The sequence below is a fragment of the Chanos chanos genome, chromosome 9 (genome assembly GCF_902362185.1).
Source record: "Chanos chanos chromosome 9, fChaCha1.1, whole genome shotgun sequence".
Taxonomy (NCBI): Eukaryota; Metazoa; Chordata; class Actinopteri; order Gonorynchiformes; family Chanidae; genus Chanos; species Chanos chanos.
Window position 1 is genome coordinate 17663445 of NC_044503.1, and position 14990 is coordinate 17678434.

Here is a 14990-nt window from a genome sequence, read left to right on the forward strand (position 1 = left end):
ATTGATATATCTATTATTACATATTTCAGTTTATGTGACACGATGATCCGGAGAAGATCGTTGTCATTTAGCTGAGAGACAGTGTGACTGATGCAACTCTACGGCAAGTTTAATAGAGGCACGTTTGACTCTGCACCGATTTACGCAGATAACTGAATTTAAAATGATTGTTTCCAAGACTATAAACTGAATTGCTATGATTTGCAGTTAAGCATATGCTATACATATCAAAGCAAACTAGGCTAAGGGAACTGCGCGTAGCTGTTGCTTCTGAGTGGAACCCTTGGAGGTGAGGTTTCGACGCCTCTACAAAGAACGTTGGGATTGGTCTACGGATGCAAAGTGTTTTGCTATTGGTTATTACAGTTACGCTCAGGAGACGCTTGACCATGTTCCTCTCATTGCCCGGCTGGCTGTCTTCTCCTGGCTCACTACCACTGTGCGACTCTTCATGAGTAGTTTGAAACATGGCAGATTTGGTGGCTCTGTTCACGTCAGTTGGTCTTAGTGAGCAAAAAGCTAAAGAAACCTTGAAAAATGAAGCCCTCAGTTCGGCTCTCAAGGACGCTATATCTCAGGTAAGCTATATCACAGTAGATATCTTCTGTACAATTAAGTAGTTGAACTGTTGTGGATAGCCAGCTATCATTAGCCAGGCTGACTAGGCTAGCAAGCCGAGTTAACCGAACTGAATTAACGTCAGCCATCCCCTTTGCAATGGAGAGCCAGCTTTTTTTTTTTTTATTATGTATCATTCTCCGTTTTTAAACTTCAGCTCAGTTTTAGACAAGTTATGTTGCGAGCCGTGTGAACAGATGTGACAGAACGTAGCCAAGCGGTTTCGCGTGTCTCGGAAGTGAGAGAAAAGTGCCCGACTGTAGCAAAACTTTCATTTTCATCTACACGAGAATTCAGTCATTTGAAAGGACTGACGGATTAGAAACAAGACAAGGCATGTAGCCATGGATGTATCCACGGAATGTTTGCAGCGTAACCATGCTTAGGTAATGTGTGTTTTTTCCGTAGGCACAGACCATCTTCGGATCCGCGCCTATTGACAAGGCCATGGGTACCCTCCTGTACAGCATGGCTTCTCGGCTTCGGGATACACGCCGACTGCCTTTCCTCACGGAACACATAGTCAAACGCAAGATAAACACAGAACTGCAGCTGTCAGGTAAATAAACTCACTAAACGTCTTCTACGGCTTTTATAATAATCATGGACAATTTGAGACCCCTCTCATACTCTGTCCTTCTCTTTCTCTCTCTCTCTCTCTCTCTGTTTATCTTTCTGTGCAGCGGCTCTGGACTTTATCAAGGGCCACCCTGAAGACCCATTGGACCAGAAAGCCTTTGAGACCGCCTGTGGTGTGGGCGTGGTCATTACACCTGAGCAGATTGAAGATGCGGTACGAAAAGCCAGAGTGCGACAGGATTGTCAATGCAAACTACAGAGCCAAGATAGCTAAGACAAACAGAGTTTACTTTAGGGTCCTGTGGTGCTCCCAATGACTACCTGAAGTGTTTGAGAGAATTTCAGTGTGAAACACAGTTGACCCTGATCATTTGTGACAACAGTACAAAGTGATGTTTTCAGCTTAAGTTAGACAACGTAGATGTGATGGATGATTGACAGTCATAGGTGATTGACAGTTTGATGACCAGTGAAGTGCTGCAATGTTTGTTTGCACTGACTGTGACTGATGGATGCTGAAATATGAAGTGATTTGCTTTGGTTATTTGTTTATGCAGGTTGAGCTGGTGATCAGAAAACATAAAGATGAGCTCCTCAAAGAAAGATATCGCTTCAATATGGGTCTACTCATGGGTGAGCAATAACACACACACACTCTTATTAAGAGATCTTAACAAACGTAAGTGCCTAGAGGACTGTTAATACTGAAAATAAACACAGGTTTGTGTTAGGTTCACTGTGACCTGCAGCCTTAAACACACACACATACACACTGCAGACCTGCAGGTTTTGTGCTGCTTGTAGAGTGTATGTGAATGAATCATGTTAATGATTGATATTATGGGTGTAACCATACACCAGGCCTGCAGTGTGATGTGTCTGTGGTTTTTGGGTCACAGCATATTTGCAGTATTGATTTGAAGAGTGATGGAGGACAGAATAACTCAAGCTCATCCTCTTCCCTCCCTGTCATGGACAAAGAATATTTGAAACGATGCACTGTGGGGATTTGAGTTTGAAGTAAATGTGCATTTTCTCGGTGATGTCATGGGCTGTCATATTGTCTGAGCAGTCACGATGGTTGTCCTATGGGCTGTGTATGCACTGCTTAGTTATCATATTGCTGTGTGAGTAATGCTTTGGAGTAACTTTATTTCCTTCACATTGTGAACAGAACCTGGTCTGCATAGTTTGCAGTACAGTATGAATTCATGAGATGTGACACTAGTTGATAATATGTTCTGAATCTGTGATCAGTCTCAGTTTATCTCTCTATTCTTCTTACAGTGGAGGCCCGAACTGCCCTGAAATGGGCTGATGGAAAGACGATAAAGAATGAGGTGGACATGCAGGTGTGTGTGTGTGTGTGTGTGTGTGTGTGTGTGAGAGAATGTTTTCTAGTCTGTGTTGTATTACATTCACTGCTGGTGTGTTGCATTGTAAGTGACAGAGCTGTTTGCTCCTTCAGGTCTTACACCTCCTGGGCCCAAAGACTGAGGCAGACCTGGAGAAGAAACCCAAGGTAATACACACACACACATTAACATGCTGAATTTCATTCATTTTAAATATAAAAGTGAACAGACATGTCTAATAATCTTTTTCTGCAGGTAGCCAAAGCCAAAATCCCAGAGAAGGAAAAACAAGAGGAACAAGTGGCAGTTAATGGTGAGAGTGGGAGAAATTGTGAAAGGGATTTCATGTCTGACATGTCTGATGTGAAAATATACTGTATTGTCTCTCCCTGTTTTACTTCCTGTCAGTCTCACTCTTTGTTTCTCTCTCTCGTGTGGGTATGGGATATTCATTATTTAATGTTGTTTTGTGTGTCATTTGTGATTGGTAAAAGTAATGAGTTGGGGGTTCAATAGGATGCAGAAGCCCCTCTCCAGGTTCAGAGACTGTTGAGATCATGTGTGTGTAAGACTGTGTATGTATCTCAGACTGTCGAGATCATGTGTGTGTAAGGCTGTGTATATATCTCAGACTGTCGAGATCATGTGTGTGTAAGGCTGTGTATGTATCTCAGACTGTCGAGATCATGTGTGTGTAAGGCTGTGTATGTATCTCAGACTGTCGAGATCATGTGTGTGTAAGGCTGTGTATATATCTCAGACTGTCGAGATCATGTGTGTGTGAGGCTGTGTATGTATCTCAGACTGTCGAGATCATGTGTGTGTAAGGCTGTGTATGTATCTCAGACTGTCGAGATCATGTGTGTGTAAGGCTGTGTATGTATCTCAGACTGTCGAGATCATGTGTGTGTAAGGCTGTGTATGTATCTCAGACTGTCGAGATCATGTGTGTGTAAGACTGTGTGTGTATCTCAGACTGTCGAGATCATGTGTGTGTAAGACTGTGTGTGTATCTCAGACTGTCGAGATCATGTGTGTGTAAGACTGTGTATGTATCTCAGACTATTCAGATCATGTGTGTGTAAGGCTGTGTATGTATCTCAGACTGTCGAGATCATGTGTGTGTGTAAGACTGTGTATGTATCTCAGACTGTTCAGATCATGTGTGTGTAAGGCTGTGTATGTATCTCAGACTGTCGAGATCATGTGTGTGTAAGACTGTGTGTGTATCTCAGACTGTTGAGATCATGTGTGTATAAGACTGTGTGTGTATCTCAGACTGTCGAGATCATGTGTGTGTAAGGCTGTGTGTGTATCTCAGATTGTCGAGATCATGTGTGTGCAAGAGTATGTATGTATTTTTAGGAGACAGACTGTGTCTAATTCTGTGTATTGGAGAGGATCTGTGCATGGATTGAGGATGTTAAAGGAACTACACTGTACCCTGTAAACAAATTACTGTGCAGTTCCCCCACAACTGAGTCATTTTTCTCAAACTGTCTCTTCTTTTTCCTCTTCAGGTGAAGTAAAAATGGAGAGCAAGTCTCTGATGGAGCAGCTGAGAGGAGAGGCCCTGAAGTTTCATAAACCAGGTCAGTCGGTATCCCAGCATTCAGTTCTGACTAATATCACCTCACTGATAAACAATATATCATAAAAAGCATGGGATGCACAAAGACATTATACAGTATTATTATTGTGAACCAAACTCCTGTATAGCTTATAATGTGTGTGTGTGTGTGTCTGTAGGTGAGAATTACAAGACAGAGGGCTATGTCATGACCCCAAACACCATGAACCTGTTGAAGCAGCACCTGGAGATCACTGGGGGACAGGTAAAGCTATGTGTGTGTGCGTGCGTGAGAGAGAGAGAGAGAGACAGGGGAGGTTTTTGATCAAAACAGATGACAGGCTTGAGATCTCTCTTCCATTGTCTTATGGTCTCCACTCGGTGTCTCCACAGGTCCGCACTCGCTTCCCTCCAGAACCCAACGGTATTCTACACATCGGCCACGCTAAAGCCATCAACTTTAACTTCGGTTACGCCAAGGTAGCACACGTCTCTGCTCAACACACACACACACGCACGCGCAGTTTTACAAAGGCCTCGTGTCCCTCTCTACTCCTGAACAGTTACAATGGATGTCACACACACACACCAGTTTCCGTTAGCCGGTACTGGTTTTACCGATTTGTCTGGTAAAATTAAAAACTTGCTTGTCAAAATGTCCGGTAATAATGCTCATACAAAATGTAGCTATAGCGAACAGGAACATTTGTGTTTTGCCAGCGAAACAGCCTATTAACATATTGAACACATTGGATGTGTTTGATTTCAAGTTGGCAGCAGAGGACTTTGCCGCAATGAAAAAAAGGAGAAAATAAAATGTTACCTGGTAGCCTATGGGCTATATTTGATGCCATGTAGGCTTAGCCTTTTTTTAAAACAGGCTACAAATGTTTCGTAATAGCTTACATTTTATTGGCTAATGTTGAGGTTTTGCTCAAACGTTTGTTTAATTTAATTTTGTTTAATCACTACTGTTCATTAAATAGTCAAACTGATCGGAGATTGTTGTCATTCTTTCATCAACCTAAGTGTATATTATATTTGTGTTTGAAACATAGACTGTTATTGAAATGTGACCGGTAAGTTTCAAATTTGTCCAGTAAAATAAATTCTTTCCGGACAGCAAGAAAAAATCCCAGCAGAAACCCTGGCACACACACACATCCACACTAATGCAGTTGTTTTGTGTATTCCTATAGGCTAATGATGGGATTTGCTTCCTGCGCTATGACGACACAAACCCAGAGAAAGAGGAGGAGAAATACTTCACAGCCATCAGAGAGATGGTGGAGTGGCTTGGTAAGTCAGCGCAGCACGAAGAGAAACATTTAAAACTCATATGCAAACGTAGCCGTCAGAATCCACAAAGCCACTGTCACAGTCACTGTCAGAATCTCACACTGATGAGCTCATATCCCAGACTCATCACACTGGCAAACTGACACGTGTGTGTGTGTGTGTGTGTGTGTTTGTGTGTGTTTTCTCAGGTTATAAGCCATATGCCATCACTCATGCCTCTGATAATTTCCAGCGTCTTTATGAACTGGCTGTGGAGCTGATTCGCAGGTGAGTGGATGGAGATCTGTCCTCACACACTGTCTCTTCAGACCATTAAAAGTCTCACCTGCCTTTCAGCACTGCTGCGTGTGTGTGGGGGGGGGGGTTTCTACAGTTATGTGTATGTGTATTTCCTTTGTGTTTTTCTTTGTATATGTTTACTGTATGTCTTTTTATTTGTGTATGTGTTTGTGCATCTCTGCTCTTTTTTTCTGTGTGTGTGGTGGGGGGGTTTGTGTGTTTGTATGTATCTGTTTTTTTATGTGTGTGTTTGTATGTGTCTGTTTTTCTGTGTGTGTGGTGTCATGTGGTCTTTGTGTTGCAGGGGTCATGCGTATGTGTGTCATCAGCGTGGGGAGGAGCTGAAGGGTCATAATGTGGCAGTGTCTCCGTGGAGGGAGCGGCCGGTGGAGGAGTCACTGGTTCTGTTTGAGAGGATGAGGAAAGGCCTGTTCGCTGAGGGAGAGGCCACACTCAGGATGAAACTGGTCATGGAGGACGGAAAGATGGACCCAGTGGCTTACCGCATCAAATACACACCTCACCACAGGACTGGTGACACCTGGTATACAGCATAAACACACACACACAGAGCTTCAAGTGTGCACCTCTTTATAGGACTAGCGACACCTGGTACACAGACACACACACACACACACACACACAGCCTCGAATACACAACTCACTACAAGATAAGTAGTACTGGATATGCACACACATAATGTAGCATGTAATACCACAGCTCACCACAGAATAGGGGTGTTTGGTTAACACATTCTACTGAAGACCCCTTTTACACATGCAGCTTTATCTGTAAGCATTACAGTGATTTTCCAGAACAAGGTTGTGTGTTATCACAAGCCTGAATTGAAGTTATTGAAAAGTTGTTCCCAGCACTTTCCTGGAATGAAATGTGGTAACTTTTCCGGAAAAGTTCCGGGTAGACTGAGGTGTGAGCAAAACGATAAAATTGCCGGGTAAGCTGATGATGTTTTTGCTAACATATTTTCCCTATGACTTGCTCACAGCGACTTTACCTGGGAGATTTACATTAGCTAGAGAACCCTGTGATCTGGGAATGGTGTGCTAGCGTGAAAGGATGCACAGTATCTTCCAACATTGCTGGAAAAATTTGTAAGGCAGTGTTCCTGGTCTTATGGTTAGACACTCAACAGAAACTCATTGACACACAGGGTGGTGTCTGTTCTGTGTCAGAACAAAGTCAGTTATGTGATCATGTTCTCTGTCTCTGTCTGCTCTTCTGCAGGTGTATATACCCCACGTATGACTATACCCACTGTCTCTGTGACTCCATCGAACACATTACTCACTCGCTCTGTACCAAAGAGTTCCAGGCTAGGTATGCCCCACCCTTTACCACATACACTAACACACAGACCGGGTATGCCCCGCCCTTTACCCCATACACTAACACACAGACCGGGTATGCCCCGCCCTTTACCCCATACACTAACACACAGACCGGGTATGCCCCGCCCTTTACCCCCTCTACTCCATACACTAACACACAGACTAGGTATGATCTCGCCGTTGCCATATCTTATCATAATGCAATAAGTGAATTCAGTGTTGACCAAAGTGAGAGACTGTGTGTAAACACAGCTTAAAGTGGGTCGATGTCAGTGTTAGTCAGACTGATGTACGTGGTTTTGTGTTAGTGTTTGATATTAGTGTTCATGTAGATTTTTGTGTCTTTAGATTCTCTCCCTGGTGTAAATATCGAGCACAGCAATGTAGTGAGAGAGATGCCTGTGTGCTCTTCAGTCAGAACACTACAGCTCTAATGGGATAGCATTCAGTTTCCATTATGTCTGCCTAATACAGCCTCACCCATTTTACCACCTCCACTGGGAGAGATGATTTGGCTGATGCAACATGAATTGTCATAAGATATGTATTCAGTTGGTCATAACCAACTCTGTGTGTGTGTGTTTGTCCTGTGCAGACGGTCATCATATTTCTGGCTGTGTAATGCTCTGGATGTGTACTGCCCTGTGCAGTGGGAGTATGGAAGATTAAACCTTACTTACACAGTCGTCTCCAAGAGGAAAATCATCAAACTGGTGGAGACTGGAGCTGTCAGGTAGTGCTCCATACCCCCCCCCCCTCTCTCTCTTTCTCTCTCTCTCACGCACACACACACACACACACTCACACACACTCACACATAATTATCATATTTGTCATATTACTTTAATTGTCCATAGCTCCCCCTCACTCGCACACATGCAAGCTGAAACACAACTATCTATAGCATCAATGCCAATATCAATGTCAGTTTTCCTATTGTCCCTGCTTCTCCTTGCCCATATGACTGTTACCATGGTAACACACACTCGTCAACCCCGCCTGTATTCATGTATAATCATTGATGACTCAGATGTCCTTGCCTGTTTGTGTTTGTTTATATGGTGGTTTTGTGTTGTTATTGATTGTGTTTACAGAGACTGGGACGACCCCCGACTCTTCACACTCACTGCTCTGAGGAGGCGGGGCTTCCCTCCACAGGCCATCAACAACTTCTGTGCGCGGGTGAGAGTCAGAGAGAGAGAGAGAGAGTAGGAGGAGAAAAGATGAGAAAAGAGAGTTCATAGAGATGGGTGATAACCTGAGATATGAACAGAATAAAGGAAAGAACAGAGTTGGGATTTCTGACATGCAGCACATGCTGACATTACTCCACTTCACAGACAAATCTCTTCCCTCTCTCGCCCTGTCAGGTGGGAGTGACAGTTGCTCAGACGACGATGGAGCCCCACCTGTTGGAGGCGTGCGTGAGGGAGGTGTTAAACGACACTGCTCCCCGAGCCATGGCTGTCCTCGAACCTCTGAAAGTCACCATCACCAACTTACCACCGACTGCACAGGTACACACACACCCCTTTTCCACTGATGCGGTGCCCGTGCCTAATCGAGCACCAGGGCCATGCTTTTCCACTGAAAAAATACTGGTCCTGGCAGAGCACCGTAAAATAGCTGGTCCTAAAAGTTGGAACCGCTGATGTCAGTGGCTATGCAAATAAAAACCACGTGAGAACCAATCAGTTGAGCGTTTGATGTGTTTGGTATGTGACGTTCTCTAGAGAGGCGGGAGTAACAAAAAAAGTCTGACCAAGATAGCGGTAGGCTAACGGCTAGATGTAGCATGAAAATATGCGTATGATTAAAAGATGTATGGGCAACCATGAACGTAGAATGTTACATGAACGTAGTCGGACCCAGAGTGGTAGAAAAAACTCTTTCTCTCTCTTGGCTCTGGTTGGTGCAAATAGACCACTGTAGAGCTTCATTTGAGCACTCATTTAAACTTTTGAGCTAGGTGACAGGCTTACTATTTTCGTGAATTTCGCTCCCAGAGCGAAAAGTTTTAGGGCAAAATTGAGGTGTTTCGCTGTGCGGAAGCCTAGCATAAAAGTAAATTTATAAAAAAGCAAGCAGATGCGTTCTGTCCGACATTATTTTTTCCCGCGGAAATTACCCAAACTTTCGCTACGTAGCGTTCAGTTCCCAAACCTGTGGAAATGTGGGCCGGCTCTCAAAAGGCACCAAGGCAGCACTGGCTCCGCACCGGCACCAGCAACAGCACCATCCTAGTGGAAAAGAGCTAACACACACACACGGACACGCACACACTCCTTCAAAAACACATGCACACGGACACGCACACGCTCCCTCAAAAACACATGCACACTCATTCAAACAATGAGAACAACTGGCTTTCCAATATACATGCACGAGGACACACACACACACACACACACACACAGTCACTCTCATACCTCTCTGTTCTTTCCTGCTCAGAGGGATGTACGAGTTCCAGATTTTCCTGCTAACGAGGCGAAGGGCAACCATGTTGTTCCGTTCTCAAAAACCATCTTCATCGAGCAGACTGACTTTAAAGAGGTGAGCACTACGAGTGCGGTTAAAACAGCTCGGTCACAGTAACACTGATCCAGTGTCAATAAATTCTGCATAAGCCATTTTAATGATACCTTTTGAATCAGAGCAGAAACACTTCCATCACAGGTTTGGTCAGAACTGCTTCAGTGTTTCATAGCAATGCTCTTTGGCTCCCTCTGCAGGTTACAGAAAAGGGCTACAAGCGCCTGACACCTGATCAGCCTGTCGGTTTGAGGCATGCTGGTTATGTCATCTCGGTGCAACGAGTCATCAAGGTGAGAACTGACCTCAGCATAGTCCCTCAGTTGGTACTGTGGGATGAAAGCTGAACTTTTATATTCTTTTCTCTGTCTCTCTCTCTCTCTCTCTCTCTCTCTCAGGATGGCAGTGGGAAGGTGGCTGAGGGGGATGAAAGCTAAACTTTTATTTCATGTTCTGTTTTTCTCTGTCTGTCTCTCTCTCTCTCAGGATGGCAGTGGGAAGGTGGTTGAGTTAGAGGTGACATGCGCCAGCTCTGACTCTGTCGAAAAACCTAAAGCATTCATCCACTGGGTCAGCCAGCCCCTGCAGTGTGAAGTGCGCCTTTATGAAAGACTGTGAGTGTGTTTGTGTGTGTGTGTGCATGTACTACAAGTGCTGACGGCAACAGTGGCGAACCTCACTTTGGTCACTAAGACTTGTGCCTTCTGCTATAGACTGCCAAAATGTGTTGGTTTCTCACTTGTCTATGTCTTTTTAAACAGGTTCTTACACAAAAACCCAGAGGACCCAGCTGAGGTCCCCGCTGGCTTCCTGAGTGACATTAACCCTGTGAGTGTACTAGAACATTCCCCACCTACACATATATGTCATTTTCATGTCTGAGCTTATGGTATTTGAATGTAAAGTTTGGATCATAAATGGTTTAAAATGTGAGTTGCCCATGCACTTAAATCACACCAAAACTAATCTTTATTACCTTCCCAGAATTCCCTGCAAGTGATTGACTGTGCCTTAGTGGATCTCTCAGTGGCCAAGGCCAAAGTCTTTGACAAGTTCCAGTTTGAGCGACTGGGTTATTTCTCCTTGGATCCTGACAGTACAGCTGAAAAGGTGAAACCCAGGATCAAACATACACACAATGTCACATTTTGCGCATGCATACATATGAGTACATGAAACACTGTTTCTGACGGTTAACAAACTTTGTGCTTCCCTTTACCACACAGCTCATTTTCAACAGAACAGTGACACTCAAGGAGGACCCAGGGAAGATCTGATTGGACGAAACAGAAGTAAAGCCCATGTGGCCAATGAGCAAAGAGCCATATCTGTGTCGGTTTCTGGATCTCCACCTCTGCTCACGCGACTGTTTTTTTGCGATCAGTATGAAATGTATTCCCATTCTCTGTGAAGGCATGTGAGAAGGGTGTGTGTGTGCTGAGCAGGTCAAACACAGGTGCGCTGTTTATTTTACCTGGCAGGTCACCTTTTATAAACACTTTACATACCTCTGGGCATTTGTTATGGTGGAGGGGAGATCCATTTGAAATTTGGAATAAAATTTATTTAATCAAAGCTTCAATTGCCTCTCTCCTAAACTGAACTTTGTGTTGGATTGTTGGGCTCTGATTCAGTTTTCTTTAATTTTAAACATAATTGTATTTTACAGAAAAATGTTCCGTTATTATTTTGGATTCAAGAGCATGCTGTTATGAACTACTGTAAAACCACAATAGGTTTTACAGTTTGAGTTCATGCACTGAGAGGCAGGTCACCTCGTCTCCTCTGCAGACCACTACTCTCACAGGAAAACATACAACACCAGTCTTACACTGTATATACAGTTTTGGTCTTTTCTGAAGTTGCAGTTTGTGCAGGATTGATCTAAATACTGTCTAAAAATGTTGAGACCCAATCATTGGTGTGGATTAGGTTAAGGTAACAGTATATACTGTTGTGGTGCTGATTGCATTGTCCTGCAACACTTGCTGCTAATGAGAGTTAACAGCCCTATGCAACCCTTATAGAGCTGTTATACTTAATAATGGAAATATTTAATTATGTTAAATTAAGATAAAGTAATGTTAATTAGTAATAATTAAGACTGTTTAGCATTTATACCAGATAAAATTAATTACAGCGGATGTAGTGACAAGGTCGCAAGGCTCTTGCTTAAACAAAGGTCTGTTGTACCGTACCACTTGTTTGTTTTTGTCGATAACTTTTTATTTGTTTGTCATGATAAAACATACACTAAACACAAGAATATCAGCGATGCTTACAATAGAATATAATGGGGTGGGCCACCACAGAATCAAGTGCATAAAGTAATGTGTATTAGTTGCATATACAATGGTAAGACAGTACAGAATATAGCTTGTATAGAGTATAACAATAAGATGATGTATAGAAATAATTGGATCATTATCCATTATCAAGGCACTGGTCTCTGCACAGTGTAGGGAAGTGACAGATGTAGGAGTTACATGTGACTTACATGTAGGAGTTGGGGCAAGGCCTAATCGAAGATGTCTTCCTCTGTGGTTTCATGTTCAGTTATACATGTCACGATGGGGATATGAACGAGTATACATCCATCACCCCTGTCACACACAGCTTTTTTTGGCAATACTTTATTGACAGTTTCAGTGGCTCTCTAAGCCATAAGCAGCCTCTGCAGATATTTTAGATATTTGTATGCATAAACATACTCATATTCATAAGCAAAGTCTTTTCTTCTGCAAAAATTAGATGTTTCTATGTATAATGTGCTCATTTTTGAAAGCAAGGTCCTCTCTATTGGCCTCTTCTATATGAACACAATTATACCCTGTACAGGTGTTTCGTGTGGAATAGCAGCATAATAACACACAGAAAAACAGAAGTTTATGAGGAGCTAGAGGAAGGCAGTCAAAAAATGTGTATGTCCAGCTTCTATTTACAATGAATTCACGAGAAAATATAAGATATCTGTGACTACCACTAAGATTTAAATCTGTGTCCAAAGAAATAGCATGTGGCACTCAGTGTTTGTGTACAAAGAAAGAGAGACAGAAACTATCTATGTAATGTTAATAATTGCACTTTTTTTTTGCACAAAATACCACAAAACCTTTTGAGAGGGACAACAATATGAAACATTTTGTTACGCCATCGATCGTACTTTTGTCCAAATTTTTCACATTATATAACGTGTATGATTACACTAACACAGATTCATAAACATACTATTGACAAAATAAGATACTTGTTGGGCAAAATTATCAAAATTATGTGCAGATTTTTCCCTGTAAATCCAATCATTTGTAAATACACTCTGAATGTTTTTCTTAGAATATCCTTTCTGTGTGGAGTTTGCATGTTCTCCCTGTGTCTGTGTGGGTCTCCTCCCACAGTCCAAAGACATGCAGGTCCTGCAAACTGGAGATACTAAATTGCCCCTAGGTGTGAATATGTTTGTCTGTGTGTCTGCCCTGTGATGGACTGGTGACCTGTCCAGGGTGTTTTCCTGCCATTTGCCCAATCAGAATCATCTCTATTTGCCATGGTACATTACTTGTACTTGAAATTTTTCTTGGTGTTCTCTGTGCAGTACACAAAATACACAATAAATACAGAAAAAATGCAATGGATACACAATAAATACACAATAAATACAATACAGTGTGCAATGCAACAGTGGGTACAAGACGTCCATTATACAATACAATGCACAATGCAAGACCAGCAATATATGTACTATAGACACAACAACAAAAAACACAGTACAATGTACAATCTGCAGTATGCAGTACACAATACAAAATACAACAGACAACACCAGGAGAGTGCGTAGTGTAATGAGCAGATAAATGCTAGATGGTAAATGCTATGTGGGATTCAAGTAGGTCAAGGGTATGTGGTATTAGTGATTGATACAGAGGCACAGAAGGTGATAACCGAAACCACAGTGGTTCCACATAGTGCATATACAATAACAGTGCAAGAGTTCAGGAGGTGTTGAGGAGAGCTAGTCCTAATTAGCACTGGGATAGGCTCTAGCACCCCCTGCGACCCTAATTAGGATAAACAGCTTAGAAAATGAATGAATGAATTATTCCTCATGTGTTATTTCCACGTGTGTGTGTGTGTATATATATATATATATATATATATATACATACATACATATACACATGCACATCTGTATGTATGTATATACCTAACCCTAACTTAACTTTTGGACTGGACACTGACAAAAAACTTCTTTTGCGAAAGCTTTGCAAATTTATTTTGGATAAGCCCTGAACACATACCGTATGTATATTGTTTTTCTTTTGGTTTTTCACATCTTCGTCCTCACTCATTCCACGTTGCGCTTCATTAAAGAATCTCCCAGCACGTACAAAAAAAAAAAAACCCTCTAAGACACAAACGTGCATCATGTCTTCAGTTGTAATACCAATCATTTAGGTTTCTGCCATATTCTTCCGGTTTAAAACGAATTTCTATGGGTGTTGGATCTGCCAATCAAATTTATCTGAATCTCCATTGGCTAACTGTATGTTTCTGTCTTTTGTCCTCCACACGCAGTCATGCAAGCTAAATTTTCCGCTGCTTCACAGCTGGAGGACTAGGGGTACTCCAGCAATTACATAGTTTAACAGTAAGAAAAGTTTCTATTACCACTTCTTTTACATAGATTTATCAGCAGCGTTTGAAATATATAGTTGAACACAAATAGCAAATTTCGTAATAATTTTGCCGACCTATTACCCAGTTTAAATTAGACAGCACACCCTGCTAACATTTGCAACAGACTAGCATTTCCTTATGGCCAAATGCATGGGCGCTTATGCAAAATTAACCGTAGTGTTGTGTCCCTGATGAATGTGTGTCACATAAAATATCTGTATTGCACGTTTATTCATTTTATGTGCTTGCAGGTGTGAGAGAACTTCACAGCTTGCTTCTTTAGCTTGCCGCGGCCAACAACCGGGTAACAGTGATCTCAAAAGCTAGATGGCTAGCACTGTTGGTTACCTGGATTTACGATTGTGAAGTTGCGTTAATGTTAGCTCGAAACATTTAACAGCAATCAAAGGAGAGTAGTCGGCTCACATATGGGTGTTTTTGGCAGTTGTCTCATTTGTATGCTGTAAATTAGGCATGAATTGCTTGTCAGTTAACGAGCATGAACTACAGTCTTTGCCTTCGTGACATGATCAGCACCGCAGTTTTCTGGAAGAGCAGCAAATAACCCTGAAATTAATTTTAGCTTATATTTCTGTCTGTTTTTCCCCTTTACTTGGACATGTTCTGTTATCTACCAAAGGAACGTTGTTTTGTGCTGGTTAGTAACTGCTAAGACTAAAGACTTGTTCAAAGTAGCGGTTTTCAAACTATTGAACACACCGGTCTTCGTGTTT

General features: G+C 42.3%; 2 protein-coding genes across 3 annotated transcripts in view; both read left to right on the forward strand.

The window, feature by feature from the left end:
• Positions 1-433: 433 nt before the first annotated feature.
• On the forward strand, positions 434-11161 carry qars1 (glutaminyl-tRNA synthetase 1). Of its 2 annotated transcripts, none has more exons than XM_030783938.1 (23): positions 434-578; positions 1027-1177; positions 1302-1411; positions 1755-1830; positions 2485-2549; positions 2666-2719; positions 2808-2865; positions 4073-4144; positions 4302-4387; positions 4516-4602; positions 5322-5421; positions 5610-5688; positions 6005-6244; positions 6947-7039; positions 7646-7783; positions 8145-8232; positions 8421-8567; positions 9502-9603; positions 9783-9875; positions 10069-10196; positions 10344-10410; positions 10567-10692; positions 10809-11161. In XM_030783938.1, the coding sequence occupies exons 1-23, from the start codon at positions 468-470 to the stop codon at positions 10857-10859; spliced, it is 2322 nt and encodes a 773-aa protein (XP_030639798.1). In that variant the 5' UTR covers positions 434-467; the 3' UTR covers positions 10860-11161. The 2 variants fall into 2 exon arrangements, with proteins under 2 accessions (XP_030639798.1, XP_030639799.1); XM_030783939.1 differs by having other exon boundaries at positions 1027-1129; positions 1287-1411.
• Positions 11162-14151: 2990 nt separating this feature from the next.
• Positions 14152-14990, forward strand: part of mtor (mechanistic target of rapamycin kinase) — a 92514-nt gene continuing 91675 nt past the window's right edge. The window contains exon 1 of the mRNA XM_030783533.1: positions 14152-14227. The gene's annotated coding sequence lies outside the window, so the exon portion shown is untranslated. The remainder of the gene's footprint in view (positions 14228-14990) is intronic.

Excerpts from the sequence above, each read along its gene's own strand:
- qars1 (XM_030783938.1), top strand. The coding sequence starts at position 468 with ATGGCAGATTTGGTGGCTCTGTTCACGTCAGTTGGTCTTAGTGAGCAA. Across the intron at positions 2,550-2,665 it reads AGAATGAGGTGGACATGCAG|GTCTTACACCTCCTGGGCCC; the intron begins GTGTGTGTGTGT and ends TTGCTCCTTCAG. Across the intron at positions 9,876-10,068 it reads CGGTGCAACGAGTCATCAAG|GATGGCAGTGGGAAGGTGGT; the intron begins GTGAGAACTGAC and ends TCTCTCTCTCAG.